The sequence below is a fragment of the Crotalus tigris genome, unplaced genomic scaffold (assembly GCF_016545835.1).
Source record: "Crotalus tigris isolate CLP2741 ecotype Arizona unplaced genomic scaffold, ASM1654583v1 scf7180000018468.2839379, whole genome shotgun sequence".
In the NCBI taxonomy this organism is placed as follows: Eukaryota; Metazoa; Chordata; class Lepidosauria; order Squamata; family Viperidae; genus Crotalus; species Crotalus tigris.
In genome coordinates this window covers 774086-798478 of record NW_024097024.1, presented here as the reverse complement: position 1 = coordinate 798478, position 24393 = coordinate 774086, and the positions used below count along the sequence as shown (strand labels likewise).

General features: G+C 36.2%; 1 protein-coding gene and 1 long non-coding RNA gene across 31 annotated transcripts in view; one reads left to right on the top strand and one right to left on the bottom strand.

Moving 5' to 3' along the window:
* The window catches only part of TCF7L2 (transcription factor 7 like 2), a 218237-nt gene extending 197006 nt beyond the window's left edge, over positions 1-21231 (bottom strand). For 4 of the 30 annotated variants that reach the window (XM_039352672.1, XM_039352689.1, XM_039352694.1 and 1 more), the window contains exons 1-3: positions 20558-21227; positions 20169-20235; positions 19820-19944 (exon numbers count right to left, since the gene is read on the bottom strand). In XM_039352672.1, coding sequence (XP_039208606.1) covers positions 19820-19944; positions 20169-20235; positions 20558-20746 — 381 coding nt within the window. In that variant the 5' untranslated portion in view covers positions 20747-21227. Of the gene's footprint in view, positions 1-19819; positions 19945-20059; positions 20104-20168; positions 20236-20557 lie in introns of those variants that run through there. The other 26 variants (XM_039352682.1, XM_039352673.1, XM_039352692.1 and 23 more) reach the window with 18 other exon arrangements.
* Positions 21232-21418: 187 nt separating this feature from the next.
* Positions 21419-24040, top strand: LOC120312248. The gene is made up of 3 exons (XR_005557832.1): positions 21419-21935; positions 22604-22682; positions 23696-24040. It is a non-coding gene; the product is annotated as an uncharacterized LOC120312248 (long non-coding RNA).
* Positions 24041-24393: the final 353 nt, after the last annotated feature.

Genomic DNA, 24393 nt, shown 5'->3' with positions numbered 1-24393 from the left:
ACATCTGAAGTACCTGCTAATTATCAAATACTCCGAGTATACTTTTCACATAGTTGAAAGTTTCATGAAGCTACTGAAAGGTGCACAGCAATTTAATTGAATATGGTGCAAATAATCTAAAGTTACTAATGATGTGAAAGCACAATAGCTCAAGGTAATTTAACTAGCATGGAACTATTCATGCAATCACTGCAAATAACATCTTTGTAAGAAATGCCTCATACAAAATATATTATTCAATCCTAGAGCTGAAAAGGACCTGAAAAACCTGTGTGAACACCCAAGGCTATATCCTCCACATATCATATATCCCACATAACCTACACAACCCAAGTCATAATTATCTAGCAATAAGAGAACAGGAGAAAAACATTAACCCAACAAGAATAGCCAATCTGGGTTTTCTTGCCCAGAAGAAAAGCATTCTAATTATGTAAAATATCATAGAAAAAGACAAGAGAGAGAAAGTGCTACAAAGAATAAGTTAGGTGTTTACAGGTAACTGACTACATTGCAACATATGCTATTCAAGAGTCAATACAAACCATACAAGAAACCATACATTTGGTCCTGTTTCATATTCAACAATATCTGTCACATTCATTAATTTTTAAATATTTATACCACACATTTGTTTCAAAGAATTGAAATACCAACACAACATATAATTTCTTTTCCATTATATATGCTTACATGTGCATACACATAGCTTGAAGAGCTACTAACACAGATAGGAAACCAATGAACTTCCAAAATATCTATTCCAGCCATTTATTTCTGCTCACAAGAGAAAGAAAAAGGAGAGACATGTCCTGGCGTTCTATATATTTGAATGACTCTTCAAACTGTCCATAGATTTTAGTAGGTAATAGATGAGGAGACGTAAACAGACCTTATATGAACTTGTTGGGATTACTGCACAAAGGCACTTCAGCATGTGGTAGGCTGATTCATACTGTAATTTTCTTTGCCACAAAATGAAAAGCCACACATGACTGATACTTATCAGCAAGAAAGCAGGAAAGATTCCAAGTCTCTTCTTCCTTGCCTCCACAATCACATGAGCAAGGACCTTCTCAAGCTATGGTCCTGTTGCTGCCTATTTAAACAAAATTCTCAGGATTTTCATTTTAACCTATTTCCTTTTATATGGCTTCTATCAGGTTAAGGTCATGAATGATGTAGAACAGTTTAGCAAGGGTTCAGTTATCTGCTTACACACAACTAACAGAATCTCGCCCAACCAAACCTATTACTACTCTCGCTCTAAAACACAGATGTCAAATTCGCCATGTCACATGACGTGTCACGACGTATCACAGTTTTTTCACATTGCTGGAGCCTCTGCATGATGCAACCGGCCCATGGGCCAGCAGTTTGACACCCCTGCTCTAAAATATATATCCTGGGACCTTCTAGGAAATAGATACATAATTATTGTTCAGTGTTCTCCTGATCATGGTCTCATGAATGCTGACATTTGCCAATGCAAGAGAAGCCTCCGGTTCCTTTGATGTGTCTCTGGATTTTGAGACTTCACAGAGTATTTTACACACCTTGCTCTTAATATGATCTTGGTTGGTTAACTATTTCTGAGGAAGGTAACAATAGTGCTGAATTGCCACTAATTGTACAGAATTTACTGACAAGAGACTGGTGGAATCCAAACTCTTTGGAAAGAGTTTTGTAATCTTTTCAGCCTAGTGAGAATCAACAACTGATTTTTTGTGATCCTCAGAAATCTTCTTTGTTCAAATCATGACATACTTCCACATAACTGTGTAGTAAAGTCGGTGAATACCCAGAATTCTGTTCTTTAAATAAGGTAACTTGTTCATCAAACATATTTATCATCCCATTGGTTGGCTTTAATTTCCCCTTCAAATGAACTGATAATCCTACAATTTCATATACTTTTTCCAGACCCAAATATGTAATTTTATATCATTTTCATCAATAAATCAATGAACAACTATAATATTTTTGATTCGTTTGGTTAATTGGGTCCTGACTAGTTTTAGGACATATGGAGAACATATCAACATTTATGCAGAAATACTGAAAATTCAAAAGATTTCACATACTTTTTAGTACTACTCTACATCTATTTCAGAATCATCATATATTAATGCAATATGCTTATTCAAACTTTTTCCTATATACATTTTACCCATCTCCATATTCTCAAATATAATGCAAAAGGGTGGATGCAAGAATCATCTCCTGTTAACCACTAGACTAAACTAGAGAAAAATGGGTAGAAAACTTCTATAGACAGCAACTGTAATTGCAAAGATCTCAAACAAGATGCTTGGATGATTGGGAACTAGTGGCATTTAAATTTAATAAACACAGGTAGTCCTCAATTTACAACAGTCATTTAGTGACTGTTCAAAGTTACAATGGCACTGAAAAACGTAATTTAGACCATTTTTTACACTTACAACCATTACACCACCCCCAGGTCATATGATAAAAATTCAGACACTTGGCCACTGGTTCGTATTTATGACGGTCGTAGTGTCCAGGGGTCATGTGATCACCTTTTGCCACCTTCTGGCAAGCAAAGTCAATGAGGAAGCCAGATTTGCTTAACAGCCATGTTACTAACTTAACAATTGCAGCAATTCACTTGTAGCAAGAAAGGCCATAAAATGGGGCAAAACACATTAACAACTGTCTTGCTTAGCAACAGAAATTTTGGGCTCAGCTGTGGTCATAAGTCGAGGACTTCTTGTAATAATAATAAGCTATTGCCAAAATTAAAAAGTAAAATGTCTACCAGTCCCAATTTCACAAAACCTGCCTGGTATATTGGTGGCTTTTTTATTAAGGCAGTGCAATCTTTTCCAAACAATTTTTTTCACAATGCAGGGTAATAAAACAATGTGGTTGAATATGTGCATACAACTGCAAAGGCAGCCAGGAACAAGTAATTAAGTAGTTATACAAGCCTGAAAAAGATGCATACATAGGCCGATTTATAGTATGTTATTTCATATCAAGGATCTGATAGAAAATTAAAGGTTCTAACACCTTCAGTGACAACTTGAATAAAATCCATTACTAAATTACTAAATTATTACTTTGGCTATGAGCATTCACAGAAAACAATCTGTTAAAATCTATTCCAGTTAATTCCAAATATTTTGCTGTTTAAACTGAAGAATTTACTACTGATTTGCAAGTGGTAGAAAATATTATTTCTGAGCTTTCAACACCTTTTACTCTTCTTTCAAGGTAATTATTAAACTGAAAAGAAATAAGACTGACTCTAAAGCAGTGGTTCTCAACCTGTGAGTCGGGACCCCATTTGGAGTTGAACGACCATTTCACAGGGGTCGCCAAACAACGCAGTCCGCCATTTTTTTTCCCTTTTCCTTAGCTGTGCTACTCCCTTTTATTCTATTGGCTTTTGAAAGCCAATAGAATAGACTCTCTTGAATAGAGTCTAATTCTATTGGCTTTCAAAAGCCAATAGGAATTGTCCAGGCTGTCTCTGCCCTGCTGAGCCCGCCAAAAGTCCCATTCTGCAAACGGTGCTGCACCAGTTGAGTAGTCCTCGACTTACGACCAGTTGAGTAGTCCTCGACTTACGACCAGTTGGGGGTCAAGGCATTAAAAAGGTTGAGAACCACTGCTCTAAAGGGTGTGTTTTTTCAAATTAATTTCTAACTTAATTAACATAATGGCAGACTTCATTTTTCCTGTATTAGGTTTTCTCATTTAGTTCTTATTCTTATCTCTATAGGAGTTGGATCTTTGAAATCATCCATTTTATCTTGCTAAAATATAGTTCTACATTTACTTTGGAAACCATTCAGATTTACAATCAAAACAGCTAGGCTTGCAGAGGTATTGTTTATCAAGCAGTGTTATTGTTATTTCATATGATTGATAAATTTATCAACTACAATGTTTAAGAACATAGCAACATTATTTCAAATATGTAATTTCAAGTAGCCTTATATCTTGTTACAAATATTATACACACCTCCACTTACAGGTGTGTCTGAGTCTTGGAATGTACTAAGCATATGATTTATTAAGCAAATTCTAACAGCTCTAACTAATATGTTCAACAAGTGATCAATTTATCACAAAAGGTGTGCAAGTTTAATAAAATATGTTCCTTAACTTGGATCTTGAAAGACTTTCCACCTTCCACAATATAAGTAATTCTTCAATTGCCCAAACTGTGGGAGTTACTTCAAACTTTATTGAACTGCACCTGTTTACCAGGAATCACTTATATCTTTTTTATTATTATTTTAAGTATTCATTTTAAACTGGGATAATGGATCTTACCTTATCTCTGTGCTATAAGTGGAACTGTATTGTAGAGACTGATTTTAAAATGTTTTATAAGTTTGTAATCTTCCCACAAGATATGACATACTAATCATTAGCTAAAGAAATTAAGTGTCTATCATTGGAAGGGAGAAAACTCTCTTTGATTTTCAAAAACAGGAAAAATAAAAGCAAATAGTGACACTATGCCATCAGTGAAATTAAGGAATAAAATTGTTTCCCCTTTTAGCTTGAAATGTCCTGTTGAGTTTACTTAGTTGCAGAAACCTTAAGAAATGACCACTTTGGGTTCTGCGATACTAACACCCAGTAGAGCTTGGCTAAAAAAAATGTATCAGTAACAGCTTCTCACTCAACAACCTTCAATAATTGCAACTTCCTCTCTTGAAAGGTTTTTCAGTCCTCATTTGAACAGCATGCAGTGGGGTGTAGGGGAAGGGGATATAAAATTATTGAACTGAGTATGGGGCAATTCCTCACTCCCCAGAAGCTCCCGTACAGTACCTCATTTATTGTATTCTATCCCCCCCCCCCACATACACAGTATTTCATCACTCCAAGAATGAGTTGATGGCAGAGGTGTTACAAGATGAGTGGGAAAGAATTAGATTCAGGAAGTTTCAATGAAGTTCCTTGAGTTAATTCAACTCAAGCATTAAAAAATCACCTCTAAGTAACAAAATCACAAAATGAATAATTCCAAACGGGGAAAGAAATGATACTGAGTGATAAAAGCTATAGGCACTTCCTTTGTGACTGGCAAAATTGCTGCCAGCTTCATGAATGGCAGAGTGAAAGGGATGAAATTTGCTTGCCCAATTCATAAAATAATAATAATAATAATAATAATAATAATAATAATAATAATAGTAGTAGTAATAAAGTTGGAAGGGACCTTGGAGGTCATCTAGTCCAACCCCCTGCTCAGGCAAAAAACCCTATACCATTTCAGACAAATGGCTGTCCAGTCTCTTCTTAAAAACTTCCAGTGTTGGAATATTCTACACACTGACTCTGTACTTGTAATTGGTCAAGGAGTCCAGAAGAAAAACACTGTAACTCAACAGTGAACAAATTAAAAATAAATATATTTGCAAGAACTCTTCTGACACATACCAACATTACCCAGACTCAGAATAACAAACCAGAAAATTATAGAATTCAATCCCCAAAGCTTATCTTTATGAAAATTTCAATCCTGTCATACTCTTTATATCAACTCAAGAAGTTGCACCTTTTACAAACTCACCAAATACTCCAAAATTAAATTTAATACATAAGCAACAGTCAGCTGCTCAAAGCAGCAACAGTTTTAACACAAAAAAAAAAGTAAATGACAAAATATAGTGATTTGTCACATAGAGCAAAAAAAAGTATCAACTCAGAATTCATAAAAAGTAAGGATAGTTAATGATGAATAAGTAGCACAAAACATGTCTGCCCTTTTTCACCCCATGCCCTCGTTCCCAAGTATGTATCAATAGAAGCAGCAGTTGATCAGGAATGAAACATAGAGTGAGGCATAAAGAGACGGAGAAACAAATCTGAAGCTTTATCTTCTGTCTTTTATAAAAGTTGCCACTCAGTTAATAGAGAGTGCTCTAATTATTGTGACAATTCCACATCCGGTTCAAACAACTTGTGTGTTCTTGACAGGATTCTCTGCAAGACTGAATTTCTTAGCTTGAGAACCACTTTTGTCTAAAAAAGATATTTCCCTTTGGAACCCAGAAGGCCACATTAACAATGGCCCTTCCATAGAGCTTCCTTTATTTTCCTTTTTTTTTTCCAACTGCCAGATTCAAGCTAAATGAAAGCTTGTCTAGGCTTTTCTCTACACAAACTTCACAGATTCCAGGTCAACTGGAACACACAGTAGCACTGGGATTTCCTATTGTTAATTACACCAAATGTCAACTAACATCTAAATAGCATCCCTACTAAAATTCAAACAATAGTATGCAAATGCCTACCTGTGTGATAGAAGTCTACTTTTATTACTGCAATAAGGTACAAGTAAGTAGATTCATTTCTTGTCATAGAAGTTTAATTATCAAAATTATTAATTAGACTTAACTAACACATTATTTGTACATGAATACCATTGAATAATTTTATGACAGCATTTATCAACCTATGAAACATTGCTTTTTATTGAACATGATCCAAATCTTTTTCTAGATCCTTGTTTTTAAACTCTTTATTTTCTAAACTGTCTCTATCCTGCATATCAAAGGCTTGATTGAGTACAATACAAAACCAAGGCAGAAATATCCCAAGAAACCATAGATCACCATTACTGTTTACCCCTCATGCTAAACCATAGCTGAAATCAGTATGCCAGCAAAAATGGTAGCTTCAAACAATATTTTATTTTCTTTAAACAAACCAAGATTGTTTACGAATCCACATTTTCTTATACCTGAAGCCCAAAAGTAACAAATCGTGTTATAGTCTGGTTCGTTCTGTCAGAATGCACTGCTGGCACTCTATTGGTGATACAGAGTTTTAAGCAAACATTTCTAGGGATACACATATTTGTGTAACTATATTCTGACTTCTAATTTCAGAAAAGGATCAGGGAGGATTCTGGTCTTAGAGAGAATAAACCTAATTATATTCACAATTATATGAGTTTATGAGTTCTAGTCTGCACTGTGAAGTAGCTGTGCTAAATGAATCAGTTTAAGAAATAATATCCATGGGTGAATTGGACAAAACACTTAAAACTAAATTGATGTTATTAGCATTAGTAACATATCATATTATTTATTAGTCAAATGTATACAGCTACCTATCTTACAAAAAGCTTACTTCAAATCAAGTAAAATCCTTTAGTATAACACAGACTGGCCTCAGACTATGGTTCAGTCCTAATCTTGTGTTCAAACACTTTCCCTTTTCCTTTTACATTTAATGTCAAGTTCAAAGCAAATGACTTACACTTGTAAGATTTGCATCTAGTATCCAACCTACAGTAGAATTAAAAACCAAAAATACTTTCAAGTTAATCTTTTGTGAATGTGGTAGCTGGTTTGCACCCAAAACCAGAATATGGTATACCAAAGCTACTATTTTGAAAAATCTCCTTTCATATACAGATACAGGAATGAAGTCTTGTTGCTATTTCTACTGTTAATGTCTAATTTTGATCACTGAGCAGAACTAGACAAAGTTTATAAATGTGGAGCTACATGGACATACTTTTCTTTGTTTGCTTGTCCAATAAGTTATTTCTTTAATTAAATAATTTATAACTTGTCTATTTCATTAAAAATATAAAAACCTAATACAGGTAGTCCTTGACTTACAACAATTCATTTAGTGATTGTTTAAAGTTGCAACGGCACTGAAAAAAGTGACTTATGACAATTTTTTACACTTATGACTGTTGCAGCATCCCCGTGAACAAAATTTGAATGCTTGGCAACTGACTCAGTGTCCCAGGGTCACGTGATCCCCTTTTGTGACCTTCTGACAAGCAAAATCCATGGGGAAACCGGATCCACTTAGAACCGTGTTACTAACTTAACAACTGCAATGATTCACTTAACAACTGTAGCAAGAAAGGTCATAAAAGTGGGCAGAATTCACTCAATAACAGAAATTTTGTTCAGTGTCACTTAGCAACAGAAATTTTGGGCTCAATTACACTCTTGAGGACTACCTGTAACACTGCTAATAAATCACTATTCAAAGTTCATACTACAACACATCCCTGGGTCAAAAGAATATTCCCTTTCAAATCACTAAATCAAAACAATAAAAAAATGGTGGTTGATTCCCAAATGCCTGTGGGAACCAGATCTTTTATGCCTTATGAAAGAGGGTTAACCACATCTCTGGAAAAATGCTATTTCAAATTTCCCTTTCAACCGATAAAGTTCCCTTCATACATTCATGGCTCAGTTTGTATAAAGCTTTGGCTAGCCAACACATTTTAACCAATTAATACAGCTTAACATTATTTGTAAACCAGATCAATATTCAAAGGGAGCACTATAAAGTTCAACATAAGTGGGACAACGAAGAATAGGGCAAAAAGTCATTGCTGAAAAAGTCATTGCTATAGTGCCAAATCAGGAACCAAGTCAAAATGAGATTTCTGTATAGTGATCCAAATCAGAAGGTCTACAAGCACAACACAAACATCTGTACAAGTGTGATATGGGTAGCTATATACAGTAAATCAATATTACAAATAAATGGTTCTGAAGCACAACTGCTCATCAGGCAGCACTTGAATGTTACTTTATGGTTAACCTGTTTAGATCACTCCATTAGCCTTTATGACATTCTCTGCAACCATTAAATAAATGTTTGAAAAAAACATTGAATGAATGAATGAACGAACGAATGAACGAACAAACAAACAAAGCAAGCAAGTCTTAACTTTTGCAGTGGGGGAATAAGTTGTATTTGTTTATATCCTCCCAGCTTCTCCAACTTGAAGACTTCTTAAAACTAAAATTTTAAGCCAAAATGTAATAAAAAATAAGTATTTATCAGCTGAATTATTTTATATGTCCCTTGCCTTGTCAGTGCCATAAACAACCTATAGCACTAATCAACAATTTTCTTTAACAGAATTTTCTGATTCTGGCAAGCAGACAAGTGCATGTCTAGTCTGATGAAATCCAATTTTTAGGCATTTCTTATGTTTCTTATTTCCACCTTTCTTTTCAGGCTGCTTATGTGATAACAGTCCCACTTAACTCAGCACAGACACACCCAGAGTTGATAATTGCACATAAGACTTAATCACTATTATCAGTTTTCTGAATATTAAGCACTCATGTTGCCACTTATGTAATTGCTTGTATGCTTCAATGAACTGGTTTTCAGCCACTGATCCATTCTTACGAGGCAGGTGATTGTCCATGCATGCAGGAGGTGCGGCTGAGCTAGTGAGCAAGCTTTTACCAGATGAATGGCAGTGTATGAGGAGATGCATGGCTGAGGTAATAATAATAAAGTTGGAAGGAATCTTGGAGGTCATCAAGTCCAACCCCCTGCTCAGGCAGGAAACCCTATACCATTTCGGACAAATGGCTGTCCAGTCTCTTCTTAAAAACTTGCAGGGTTGGAGCATTCACCGCTTCTGGAGGCAGGTTGTTCCACTGGTGAATTGTTCTAACTGTCAGGAAGTTTCTCCTTAGTTCTAGGTTGCTTCTCTCCTTGATTAGTTTCCATCAGTTGCTTCTTGTCCTGCCCTCAGGTGCTTTGGAAAATAGCTTGACTCCCTCTTCTTTGTGGCAGCCCCTGAGATATTGGAACACTGCTATCATGCCCCTTCTCGTCCTTCTCTTCATTAAGCTAGACATACCCAATTCCAGCAATCGTTCCTTATATGTTTTAGCCTCCAGTCCCCTTATCACCTTTGTTGCTCTTCTCTGTACTCTTTCTCAACATCTTTTTTACATCGTGGTGACCTAAACTGGATGCAGTATTCCAAGTGTGGCCTCACCAAGGCATTGTAAAGTGGTGTTAATACTTCACGTGATCTTGATTCTATCCCTCTGTTGATGCAGCCTAGCACTGTGTTGGCTTTTTTTGGCAGCTGCAGCACTCTGCTGGCTCATATTTAAGTGATTGTCCACTAGGACTCCGAGATCCCTCTCACAGTTACTACTATTGAGCAAGGTACCACCTATACTATACCTGTACATTTGGTTTTTCTTGCCTAAATGTAGAACTTCACTTTTTTCACCCTTGAATTTCAGCCCATGTAGGAAAGTAGGGCTATGGGAGTGGGCAGACTATCACTATAGTCTTGTAGGAAAGTAAAAATGAAGATAGAAAGTAGGCTCAGGATTCTGAATTTGAGGAAATCATAGTGGATTAATTGCTACATTTCTTTTACCAGTTATAGGTCAATGGACCACACTTTAACATCTCTCCAGTATAATTTGTATTTTTTTTTAACTATACAGCCCACATTACAAATTTGACCTGAACTTCAGTTATACATAGAAATTACCCCCCAAAAAATCAGAAGGTATCTAGAAGCATGTTTGTCAACTAAAAGGTTTTATTACAAGCCATGTGTTTTTGTGATCTGCAGCTTATTTCATTAGATGAAAATTATTTATATCACTAATAAGAACTAAACACAAACTCTGATAGAAAAAAAGCACTATCTTTGTATGATTTCATTTCATATATTTAAAAGATTTGTATGGCCATCCATCTTGAAACAACTTAACAACAACTCTGGCTGTCTCATGACACTTTATCATAACATAGCCCTGCACAAAATTTAAATATTAAAACAAAATTCTTGTTAATGATAAATCTATCACTGGCTAACATACTGGTACATCAAAAGTTAATCAGTTCATTCTGGAAATAGTAGTATTAATTAGGAGGTGACATAATCTTAATCCTAATCATCCATTTTAAATACTAGCCATGAAACTGAGTATCCTCAATTCCATATCCCATCCAATACTAAATCAATGATCTAAGTAAAATTTCACAAATCTAATTATGCAAATCATGCTTTGGAAATGTTACTAGCTTTTTGATTTGGACATTGTGGCCACCTATGCTTAGAAGTAAAAGTAAACAATAGTGCCAGTGCATGAAAGAACAACATTTTAATCTTGCTGCATACCTTTAATCTCTAACTAATGATTTGACAGAATAAATTTAAGTTACTCTGTGTTAGTGGCTACAGTTATATAAGAAAAGCCAGAAGAAGCTAAATTAAGTGCAAATTCACCTATTGTTACTGATGCTTGGTTTATGCCCCAGAAATGTAGATCTGCTCTTCCTTATTATTTATTCTTTCCCTAACTCACTGTTTACTGCCAGGAATTCAACTCAGACCAACTCAAGGTTGACTCAGCCTTCCATCCTTCTGAGGTCAGTAAAATCAGAATCCAGATTGTTGGGGAAAATATGCTGACTCTGTAAACCACTTAGAGAGGACTGTAAAAGCACTATGAAGTAATATATAAATCTAAGTCAGTGGTTCTCAACCTTTTTAATGCCGCGACCCCCATCCTGTCATAAGTCAAGGACTACTCAACTGGTCGTAAGTCGAGGACTACTCAACTGGTGCAGCACCGTTTGCAGAATGGGACTTTTGGCAGGCTCAGCAGGGCAGAGACAGCCTGGACAATTTCTATTGGCTTTTGAAAGCCGATAGAATTAGACTCTATTCAAGAGAGTCTATTCTATTGGCTTTCAAAAGCCAATAGAATAAAAGGGAGTAGCACAGCTAAGGAAAAGGGGAAAAAAATGGCGGACTGCATTGTTTGGCGACCCCTGTGAAATGGTCGTTCGACCCCAAATGGGGTCCCGACCCACAGGTTGAGAACCACTGATCTAAGTGCTATTGCTATTAATATTTTGGCATTCCATTATCTGCACTAGTAATATGCTACAGTCTGAATGGTATAACACTGAACATACATTTATTAAGATATTAAACCTTAATTTGGCTGTCCTACTTTAAAAAAAATCAAAACAAAAACCCAAAAGCACCTTCACACATAAATTTGAAGTAGTCTTTTTGAAATCCTCATTTTTTATAAGGCAATAATTTTCAGCTATAGCACTCCCCATTATTCTGTTGGAGAGGTGAAAAATAAGTCTATTAGCTAAATGAAAGAAAATTTCGATTTACATAAGAATTTTCGACATTGGATATATTGTCTGACTGGAGATAATTCATATCTTATTTTCCAAAAGTCAACAACAGTACAAGTTCCAATTTAAATCCAAATGATTTCAGTTAGCCTGATCTAAAATGTGGATTTACATAGTTATCTCAAGGGATATCATCATGAGGTTTTATTGTATATGATATCTCTTATATCAATGGTTCAAACTATTTTCTGCTTTTCAAGCTCTTTTCAGATATTTTAACTGAATTTCAAGGGATGATATGCCATAAGTGAATATGCATATTATCTTTCCTATGGTGGTTTACTATAGCCATGTGTATCAAGGTACACATAATTAGTTCTAATTTGCTTAAAGTATGGATTAGTTCCAAACCTGATTCTGAAAAGTCAGTCTACAGTGGATTTGTTAACCGTGGTTGTACTGACCAACTCTATAATTATTTGACAGCCAAAATATTGGATATTCAAATCCCTGTTTAGTGTATATATTTAGAAAAAAGTAAGAAATATATAATTTATAATAAACTTTTAAAATGCAAAAAATCTAGTAATGAAATAAGAAGAGATATATAAGCTTTTATTTGAAGATCACAAAAGACATCTAAATTAATCCATTGTTACTTGTCATCTGAGTATACACAACTAAGCATCCTTTGTACTTTAATCTACTTTAGTTCACAGAAGAATGTTTACATTCCTAAGGTGCTCAAGTACCACCATGATATAGTTAAAACTACTAATAAAAACTAGAAATGCTATTACATTTCAAGAAAAGTTATATTTTATCAGTCTTAAATTATGTAACTATATCTATGGAACCCATTCAGGAAAATAATACAATGGTGCTACAATGCTTGGCTATTTAGAATAGGGTCTATAGCAAACTAACAAGTAGTTCTAGATAATTAAGAGGCAAACAATGGGGTCATTTAGCAACAACATGGCCTTTATGCCTCACTTATTATAGTACTTAGTTTTAGTGAGGTTGATAAGACTTCTGGGTACGCACGGAATGTAAAAATACATCTCTTATGGAACTGGCAGCAAATTTTTGAAGTGATACATAATCTGGTCATATCTTTCATTAAAAGTTTTTCTAGAGAAATATTTTAGGAATATCTTTCCTAATTAATAGCAGAGAGATGATCTAATTGTTATGTGCATTTTATGTAAGAAAAGCCCATTTTTTCTCACATTACTAATTAACTATAGCACTGCCTTCAAGTTAATGCATAGTATTGAAAGACAAAATCATAACTAAAACCAACATCTATGGATATACTTTGTTTCATAATATTTATACTTTTCACTGTACACACACATATATCCACAAACAAGACCCCAATCAGACTGTAGCCTACATCTGCAATTCATTGACTTTACAATTTACCACATGTTGAACTGGAGAGATCTCAGCTTCATTTGAATCATTGCACAAATATGCAAGTGATTTATCATTTTAAAACTGAAGACTGTAGAAGAACAACACCACTTTTTCAGCATATTATCCCTTCTGGCAGACTAAGAACAATTATGTACTAATTAAACCCTGTAAGTATGCTACACCCTGTTAAAGCCAACTAGGCTCCCAAATTTCACTAAAGTTAGTAAATTAACTCATTCATGCCTGTTGGTCTGACTATAGAGTAAAAGAATGTGAATCAAGGAAATGAAATACTTAAAAAGAGCAGAATTAGTGGCAACCTGAAATGAATTTGATAATTTTTTCACCACCAACAAAAAAATGATAACCTGCTAGAATGTACTACTATATCATCTTACTATTGACTATTCTGTTAAGAGAAGTAGATTTAGCCTAAGAGACTAATAAGTTACTGAGCTCTATTGGATGGTAACAATCATAAATCACTATCCTAGATACATTGAGAATTTACTATTTAAAAGTGCTACTTAATTACATACACATGGAAGGAAAAATGTATATTTCTTCTCAGATTCCTTTCCTCAAAACTAATTTATAAAATACCTTATATTAAACACACACATACACATATAGATATATAATGTGTTTTACACACACACAGTCATTCCTAGAACTTTCCTTAAAATAGCTGTGCTTGTAAGACTGTTTATAAATGTTAAAATGAAGAAACATCAAAATACCAATTAAAGAAATGTAGTTTTGAAGGGCCCACTAAAGTAATATTCTTCTTGGTTTCCAAGACTTTCCTGACATATAAAAAGTGGTGAACCTTACATCTTTGGGTTCCATTTTAGCAATCATTATCAATTATACATATATTTTCCAAACATCTCTGCATGTTCTGCATATTAACATTTCTCATTAGATAATTGAATAAATCAACCAGATTTTTATTATTTCTGAGACACATTTGGAAAAAAATCTATTCTGTTTAACTTATTACTTGTGAACAAAATAAGATTAGATTTCATTTTTAAAAAAGTGGAATGAAATGGGTTAATTTTATAATTAGTTTTTGAAATCAGCAGTATTTGTTTTCTGGGTATTTTATATCAAAGCTTTTGTTTAAAAAAAGCATAGCTAAACATTCTATAAAAATATAGTGTAACACACTGGGTTTTTTATACAAATTATTTTTCTTATCATGAAACATCAAACATTGAAGACAATTGTGCATTTCTTTCTTGGGAGGTGCTCTGTGAAATGTGATTGTGAGATCTTTATCCACAATATCGTAAGAAAGAAGGCAACTCCTATTCGAGATCTGCTTAACGTTCTTCAAATTGTTCTTCAGCATTGCAAGAGTTAACTTTGAATCCTATGAAAAGGCTGCCCCACATTTAAGGAGAACAAGCACTAACCTCCCACTCTCCCCAAAACAATCCAAGCTTTTCATGGGCTGATTTTCCTAATTCCCCTCCCCACCTCTCCCATCTCTTATTGCTTATAATTAGTGAAAGAAATCTGACCCACTGCCAGGGTCTATGGACCTTGGATATTATAAGGCCAGCGTGGCGTCAAATATCTTAACATTCATAAGTGTTATGGGCTGTAAATAAATCCTGTAGATTTATGACCCTTCAGTGCCTGCCAGCAAATGAATGTGGCACATTTCTTTCAGCAGACCTGTGGAGGTACAAGTTTGCTTTGGTTGTAAAGTTAACCATTTCCTTCACAAACACACCCAATTACTAGTTGGTGGCCAACAATATTGCCATGGCTCAGTACAAAAATGACTGTGTTAATTAAAAAAAATAGTTTGGGAGAATGCAGACTTTCTGACTGTGCAAACAATAAAGCAGCTACCACAGCAGCAGCTAAAGGTTCTGCAGCAGCAAAAGACAAAAAGATCCCACCACAGGTAATGTGTAGACAGAACATTCTAATTCTGCCCACAACTCTAAATCAAAATTTTTAAAAATGCTCTTTTTTTATCTGAAAGAGCTCTTTTGTTGGCAACTATATGTACTTCAACTCAAATAATGTCTATTCTGTTCTTCTTTTAAAGCTAGCAAGTATATTTCAAGAAAGCCATGAATTGTTGCCTTGGTGTTTTTTCAACTTCTACCCCCATCCGTTCAGCAATCTCCTCTTCTCTATTTAGGGAAACATATGTTAAATCCAGGTTGTCTCATGCTTAACAGCCATAACCCAGCTTTCACATAACTGCCAGACAGCTGTAAATGGGGGTTGAGCAATTTTAGTCATGGTATACATCTATGCAAAAGCAAAGAAAGAGAATTCTGCAGCTGTCTTTTTTCTACTGTCTTTAAAAAAACAAAGAAAAAATTAATAATCTTCCTAACGCACGAACCCTAAAGCTCTTTAAAGTAAAACATCAAGCTGGGCAACCCAATAATCTATGTTTTAGACCAGTCTCCCCCCAAAAAGTAATATTTGAGACTGAAAATGAAAAGGTGGTTACATTTTGCCTTCATTAAACATAAAATCTAGGTTTCCACAGTCTTTCTAAGTGAGAAGCAGGATAATACATTGGTTCTCTCCCTCAGTCTGACTTTAAAAAGAATTCAGACAAGAGAGGCTAAAAGAAAATTACTCATATGAAGTTTACAAAGCTATTTCTGATACAGAAGCAGCATCCTAACCATGCTAAGAACTGAGAGAGTCACAGACAATGTGCTTAATTTTACTGGTTATTTCTGCATAGTTCAAGAGGACAAAACACTTTTTCCCATTAAAATCATTAATTAAGTGAATGGTACAATTTAGCAAATAAATTATCTCTGCCACAAAACCCCAAACTCACTGACATTTGAAAACTAGATGTAAATGGCTAACATTCAACTACCACCATCATCCTTATTTCAGAAATCAAATTTCAGCTTACAGATTAGCAGTGAACCAAACCTTCACACTTGGAACAGAATTTTGAACTATGCAAAGCTATAAATATTTCTAAAGGAGTTGAACAACAAATTGGCATAAATACCAAAGAAGGGCAGGAACACCTGTTCTTTTTTCCAACATAAAACATTTTATTGTTCTCTACTTAAAATGTAATGGCCTGCGTAATTACAGTAATATTATATTGAACTGCAGAAGCTCAGATTGTCACACTTTTAAAAACTGTGGTCAAAACAATTCATAACAGGAAAAAAAGGTGAATGAATCCTATTAACTCTTTACCCCCTCGCATCTAGATTCTTGAACTGAAGATTAAGGAGGGTGATTCAGAGCATTAAAAAAGAAATTATTCAAATTTTAAATATTGAAGTATTCAGTTTTGTTAAATCACAAATAATTCCCTTGCTTTATGCTTATTGATAAAAAATTACTCTAATAAAACCTATCATAAAAACAAAATGTAGGAAAGTAATATATTAAACAAGCCTTTAATGTTAATAGGAATCTATTTTGAAATATTAACATTAAAATTATTTTGGTGACCAGAATAATTCTTTCTATTTAATTGTTTATCACTAATTTCTGAAATTAAGTTTCATGTCATTAAGTTGTCATGACATCACACAAGTTCTAAATCCTTTTTTTTTTTAATCTATAAAAAAGCCCTCCTTAATGTACATTGGTTCTCTTAACAGCCAGGTATATTATTCTGTAAAAAGCAGAATTAGTATGATGCAGGAGAATCTTTGTCTCTAAAAAATGTAATTATTGCTATCAAGTTTGAACAATCTTCAGCAACTGAACTATTACTTGTCATAAGAAAATTTAGACTTTAATCCTTTCCATCCTTACCTGGAAGTAAGGTCTTGCTTCTGAATCAACATTATCTAGGATTGGACTGTTAATGATTGCCTTAAACCATTTACATTTATACAGCAAAAAAATCATAGATCAGTGTTTTTATAAATCAATTTTAAAATATCGAAGGCAAAGATTTTTCTACATAAAAATAAAACTCCATATCTACAGTGAATAAAAGGACAATTACCAAGCAAAACTCTTTAACAGTAGTACATTTGCTCAAATTAGTGCTATTATGTAAGTAACTATTAGTTATTTATTTACACTCTGAACTGCAAAATACCTTAATTATTTGAATATATTCTGAACAGCACAATATAAAATCATTTTAATAGTTTTAGCTCTGCAACAAAGTAAAGAATGGTTTTTCTTTATAGTTATGATTTAAGTTGCATGACAAAAAGAAAAAAGAAACTGAAATATACAGCTGGCTGTCGTGCAAATAATAAAATTGCCTATTGAGGATGGAAAATGCTTTTTAAATCATGTGATGGCAAGGAACAAGGTCACCTGTTATACCAACAATAAAATAACATTTTATACAAAGCAGAATATGACTACATTTTATGACTCCTCAGAAAGGGCTTTATTACTAAGTGATTTTTTTTCTATTGAAGATAACTATTTAGGGCCTGATCCAAAGTCTATTCAAACATCCACACAAATAGTCCCCATTCATTTCAAAAGATGATGTATTTAATCCAGAACAAAAGTTCAACCAGAAAAAAATTTGCAATACATATAAATCCACAATATCCTTTATTATATGGAAAAAAGGAATTTGTTTCTCAGCTCTCTAGCCAAACAAATTTAACAGAGAATCTTCATAGACAAATTTAAAATTTCCAAATTATTTCTAGAAATTCCTTTGGGAAGTAAACTTATACTGTCATAATGTACAATTAAACAGCCACAAAATAGCCACAATTTTGCCAACATATAGCATCCTTTATCTGTGTCACTACCTTGCCAATACTGTATTTAGTCATATTTTCTTTCCATTATACCAAAACTGTATATAAGATATATACTTGTTTTGATTATGATCCCCAAAATACAACAAATTATAAGATATATTCACTAAATTAATCTCATTCTTCAAAACATTTAAAAATGCACATGTAAACACTATTTGGTCACCCTTGACCTCTATAATTTGTAATCTGTATTTTGGAATCTGAATAAAAACAAACCTGACCCTAGTATTTTAAAATGCATTAAAAATATCCCCCAAGTATTTAATAGTGAATGTATTACTCAACGTTCATGTCTTATACTGCCACTGTAAAAGGAAAAGGTAATTTGAAGAAAGCAAAAGAAAGGGAAGTAGGATAGAAAACTTATCTTAATTTAAAAATTTAACAGAAAACCTAACAGATTTTGTATGAATTCTGCATTCCATGGGGGTATTGTAAGTTAATTTATAAATATTATAAAAAGTTTACTTCACTTCTAAGAAGAGCAAGTAGAATTGGAATTAATCTATAAATATAAACTAGTAGCCAACAATTTTTACCTATGCTTAATAAAGCAACAATCTAATGGCTACAGCAACTTATTCACTGCCACGCCTTCAGGTCTTTCTGCCACACCCATAAAAGTATATATCCTTCAGTAAGGGTAAAATATTCCATTCAAGTAAAGGCTTGTCCCTTTATTTAATGCTTTTGCTGAAATTTAATTGTATTTAAGAAGAAAAAGAAAAAGGTAGTCTATATTTTAATAATCCTATTTACTTGGTGTGACTGAAGCCACAGAGAATAAGAGAAATGGGGGGGGAGAGATTCCTTGAGTTTTTTTTTTCCTTTGTAAGCAAAAAAAGCAGTTGGTGCTCCTAAGGCAAGACAGGATCATAGAAACGATCATGTGTATATTATGTCATAGTTATAGATTGGCTATAACATCTCTATCCTTCATTAAAAAAAAACAACTGTGCCTTTTTGAAAATGTCGCCTTGCAAAGGAATGCAAATAACATTTTCCCACTCTGAAAGGACAACACTTCTCAAGAAACTGTCAGAAATGAAACAAAAAAAAATGGAAGGGGTGAAGGAAAAAACACAATAAAGATGCTTGCAGTTAAAACTGCCATCTGCAATAAATTTAAAAACAAGAGTCCCCGTAAATTGTATACATAAAATTTAACACCAATTAATCACTCAATGGCAACTATCCCAGTAAAATTAGTATGGGACTCGGCGAGGTTAGGACAGCAAATAAAGGGTTAAGTGGGAGGAAAAAGTAAAGGGGGAGGGGAGAGAAAGCAACCCAGTTCGCCACTCAAGAGGGCCGGAGAAAACTGAGCGCTACAACAATTCCCGAGTTTGGAGAACTTCGAGCGAGCGCGGGGTCTGGCGCTGGAGGCAGCTGAACGCACCGAATCGGCTTTCTTTCTTTCTTTCCTTAAGGCACAGGGGCTGAATCCACACTCCCTCCCCCCCTCCTCAAACTGAAAGTAAAGGAATAAACATGGCGAAGTATAAACAAATCTCTCTCTTCCCTTACCCGCCCCCGCCCCCTCCACCGATCTGCGGAACGCACAAAAGTTTTGGAAAGTTTCTGGCCGTGCCATGGCCGAAGTGGGAAGGGACGGGCGGGACACGCAGGAGCCATTGGGGGCTTTGGGAAGAAGAAAAAAGGGGGGAAGGCAGGATCGTAGCAGAAAAACCGGGAAAGGAAACAATTAAAAAAAAAAAGCCACTCACCGTTCTCGCCGTGGGCGAAAGGGATCCATTGGGGAGGTAAGGGCCGCTCAGGTCGGGAATCATTATAAAGGGATACCCAGGGTATGGTGGGCCCTTAAACAACCCTCCATCTTGCCTTTTCGCAGCTAACATGGCGGGGAAACGAGGAGTAAGAAGGAAAAATAAAAGGGAAGGGAAATCACAGTTAGAAATCGTTTCACACATACACACACAAAAAAATCAAACTAAAACTTAACGTACTTGAGTCTACAGAAAATGCAAGAGAATTTCACAGCCGCCGCCTCCTCCTCCCCACCAAAGTGGGGGGGGGGGAGAGACAGGGTGGCTGCAAAAGTGAACAGCAACTTACCTTCCTCTAAACTTTCTCTGGATTTATCTCTGAAACTTTCGGACCTAGGTGGAGGCCGCCTCTCCGCCTTAAATCAAGAACGGGTTTCGGGGGGGGGGTGTTGATCATGATAACGAAACAAAAAAGGGGGGAAACAGCGAGGAGTGTGTGGGAGAGGTAAGGTTGGTGGGGGAGATACGGAAGAAAGAAAACGAGAACAAGTTAAAAGTTTGTGCAAAACATAAGGCAAAACATACGGCAACAGGGCAATTTACGGCGGGGGGGGGGCTACCAAGTTAGTTGTGTTCTGCCTCCCCCCACTTTTCCTACTTTACCCCATCTCTTCTCCGACAATCCTCCCGCCAAAGTTGAGCGAGGCAGGTGTGTTTCAAAGGGGGAACGCTTCTTACCTCCGAGTCAGAGGAGCTGTTTTGATTAGTTTCTGATTCATTGACCAGAGACGATTTGACGTCCGCTAAATCCCTCTCTGCGGAAGAGTTCTCCGAGATCTTCTCTTCTTGCTCCCCTTCGTCTTTAAAAGAGATCAGTTCGTCGTTCGCCCCCAAATCGTCCCCTCCACCGCCATTGAGTTGCGGCATTTTCTTCCTGCCTCACCCCCACCAGCAGCAATTTTGCAAGGACGGAACGAGGGAGAGGCAAAAAAAAAAAAAAAATAAGGAAAGAAAAAAGAGGGAAGGATATTTTTCTTTTAAAAAAAACGAGACAGAAAGAAAAGGGAGAAGTTTGTAATTTTAAGAAGAGTCCCAGGTGAAAGTTCTTTTCTCTTTTTCTTTCCTCTTGGGGAGGGGAACAGAGGGGGAGGAGGAGGAGGAGGAGGAGGAGGAGAAGGAGGGGAGGGCAGTGTCCCTGCTCCTTTCTTTTTGCACCAGTGGCTTTGGGTTTCTTCTTTTCCTTCTTCTGGATTCTCTCTCTCTCTCTCTCTTTCTCTCTCTCTCTTTTCTTCCGATGATCAGATCAGCATGTAAAGACACGCGGGCAGAGATACAAAAAATTAATAAGAAAAAAAAATTATATAACGAGGGAGGGTTAAAACGGGGGAGGGGAATTACTTTAAAAAAATGGTAGCAAACAAACCAAACAAATCAGCTGTAAAAATGGGAGGGGGGGGGGTAGAAGCTGCAGATATAGGAAGCCTGTGCCGGTCGGATTTGAGTGAGTTGAAGTTAGACTGAGAGCTTTTCAGTTCAAAGGCGGCGCTGATTGACAGATAGAAAAGGGGGATCGAAATCCGGAGGAACGGAGAAGTCTGGGATCCAGGATTATTGACAGGGAGAAAGAAACACTGGGCACTTAATGAGATGCGGGAGGGGCGGGGGCTCCCTTGTGACGTGTGCATAAATAAACAGGAGGAGGGGGTTACGGAGAAACTAACAATGATCCCTTTTGGAGAGAGCAGGAGGGGGGAGGGGTGCGCGACGAAGGCAGGCCGGCCAGCAGGCAGGGGCGAAGAGGCGAACGGAGACAATGCAGATATAGGCGAGGAGGCGAACCTGTCAGTTCTAACCCAGCGGGCCAAAGCGAACAAAACTCGGGTGCATCAAACAAATTAGGGAAGGGGCAAGGCATGCGCTCCAGTAGTGCGGTTTGCACAACTGTCAAGGCATGAAAGCCTCTCTCCGTGCCTTCGAGCTCGCACTTGGTTGCGCACTCAACTTTCCGGCGCGGTGTAGTGAAATTTTAGAGTTGCATCCGATGCACTTTTACCAGGAAGTGATTTCGCTCCTCTGGGACTTCTTTCCGAATAAACACGCACGGGCTTGTGCTCCGGTCATTTCGCCTTTTATTTATTTTTTATTATGTTTTTGGGTGGCGGGTGGTGGTGTTAGTGGGGTGTGTGCTCTTTTTAACGGCTGCACAATGTGTTCGTTCTTAACCTGCGGCTAGAAGAGTGCTCCTAGACCTAGACTTATTTTTTTTTCCCCCATTTTATCGCTGAAAGAGAAGGAGAAAGCGAAGAGAACTCCGGTTGTGGGGCGGCTTTCAAATAGTTTGTTTTTATCGGATTTAAAAGAGTTGGGGGGGGCGGGGGGGACTCCTGGCGCTCGAGTCCGGCACAAACCTGCAAATCTTAGCTCGAAAAGAAGCCCCGCGATTTCCCAGGAATGTCTCTGGGACTCGAGTCCACCGCGTGTTTCCTCGGAAGTGAGTTCCACGGGGCTTAACTCCTGAGTAAGCGCCCAAGCCCGTATCTTAAGAGTCGCAGGCAAAGTGCACCAAGTCTGGCTTTCTAGGAACAGATGTCAAAGACCAACACCAGGGAAAGGGGCTTTTTAATTCACCCTTTTCCTTTTCTTGGGATAGTTTGACAACAGTACATGGGTAGGAAGAGGATGAATGGATAAGACTAGTTAATTGTCCCGCGGAAGAGTCGAAGACTCTGAGACTTTTTTTACAGAGAAATGCCAACTTCTTTTCTTTCTCTTCCGCCACTACAGTTTTCCATCTGCTTCCCGCCATCAGAAAAACTCCAACCGAAGCCCAGAATGGTTCTTCAGAAGAAACACTACTGCGTGTGTGCGTGTGTGTGTGTGTGATCCCACTGTGTGGTCCCCATAGCTGGCTAGTAAATGAATTGCCAAATATAGATTACTGGGGGAGGGAACGGAGGCTGGGTCGTGTAGAGCTGAGGAATGTGCAACATTTACATACTCTTCTGCAGTTAGTGATCAGCTTAAACTGGGGGGGGGGGGCGGGAAGAGAAGCAGCAGCAGCAGACGAAAGTGGCTGCTAAAAATGACATCTGGCACCCGATTCTACTCTGTTGATGAGTGGAGTAAAACAAATTGATCTTCCAGAGTGACAAATTGTAACAATGGAGGAGTCAAATGGAAACTTTAACATGACCAAGGAACAAAAGTAGCAATGGGAGAGAGGGAGGCAAGAGGAAAAGACACACACTGAGTATGTTCAAGGGGAATTAGTAAATTGCCTAATAGAAATAGCGTCAAGCAAAGGAGGGGCTGTTTAAACAAACAAGCATTTTCCAAAATGCATATAGCTTGCTGCTCCTAAGATTTCCAAAACAAAGCTGATAGCTCATGCAATATTTAGAGAGTTTAGAGGGGAGACACTTTAGTAAACTGTCTGTTCTGGGAAAGAACAATAAAAAATAATGCAGAGATTGACAAAGCTATACTACCACTAAGCCACTATACAAAATCACAGTTATGTGTACTTTAAAGAAAATTTCAGGCAATGGTTTTGTTTTGGTTTTTTTTTTTTTTAAATTGCAACTTAAGGAAAACAAGAGAGGAGAAAAATAAAAAGAGGTAAAACAAATGTGTATGTTTAATCAGACTGGATTGCTTAGGACACAAAGAAAAGGGCTAATTATACTCTCAGCAGGTAAGAACTAACCTTCAGACTTCATAAATAAGTAAATGTCTAAGTGGGAAGATGGAGACAGAAAAGGATTACTGAAGACATCCCCCACCCACCCACCCCAAAAAAGGAGGAGGAGGAGGAGGAGAAGAAAATACTTCTCTACATATAGATTTAAGAATTTCTTCTGTTTTTTTCCCTTTCAGACATTATGAACAATAACTGCTACAGGACAGCATTTTTTCCTGATCAACAACATTTTCCTAATAAGCTTATTAAAAAAAGAAAAGATTGAAAAATATTTTATGGAATTATGAATTCTAGCCAAGAAAATGAAGTCTTTTATTATTTGAAATATTTGAATTTTTCAAAAGCTGGAGGTTTAGATCCAGCCACCAAAGAAGTGAACATGTCGAAATTCATAAGAACAGGTACCAATGGTCAAATAAGCAGTAATAATTTAGAACAATCTCCAATCACAGAAACATGCTGATCATCAATTATCCCATGAGATTCCAATGACATATTAAGATGATTCCCCTAAAAAAAAATGCACTATCTTGTATAGGATGGCCAAAATACCATAACATTTCCACAAGATATAAGCCAATCTTTTTAACTTACTTTACATTTGAGCAGACATTTGTTAATTGTCTTGTGCTTTTCAGGAAAGACAGCTTTGAATCTGATACCTATTTAAAGCATTAAATTTATGTATACTTATTCAGGAAGAAAGCCTTGTTGATCTTTATTGGGCTAAGTTTGGAGTTGTTGCAGAATTACACCATAATTTAAACTGTTTGCTTTGTGAGTTTTAAAATATGGTGCTGTCAGTGATTTCAGTGTGATTGTGATTTCAAAATTTTGCACCGCTGTAAAGACTGTAAATTCTAATATATAAAGG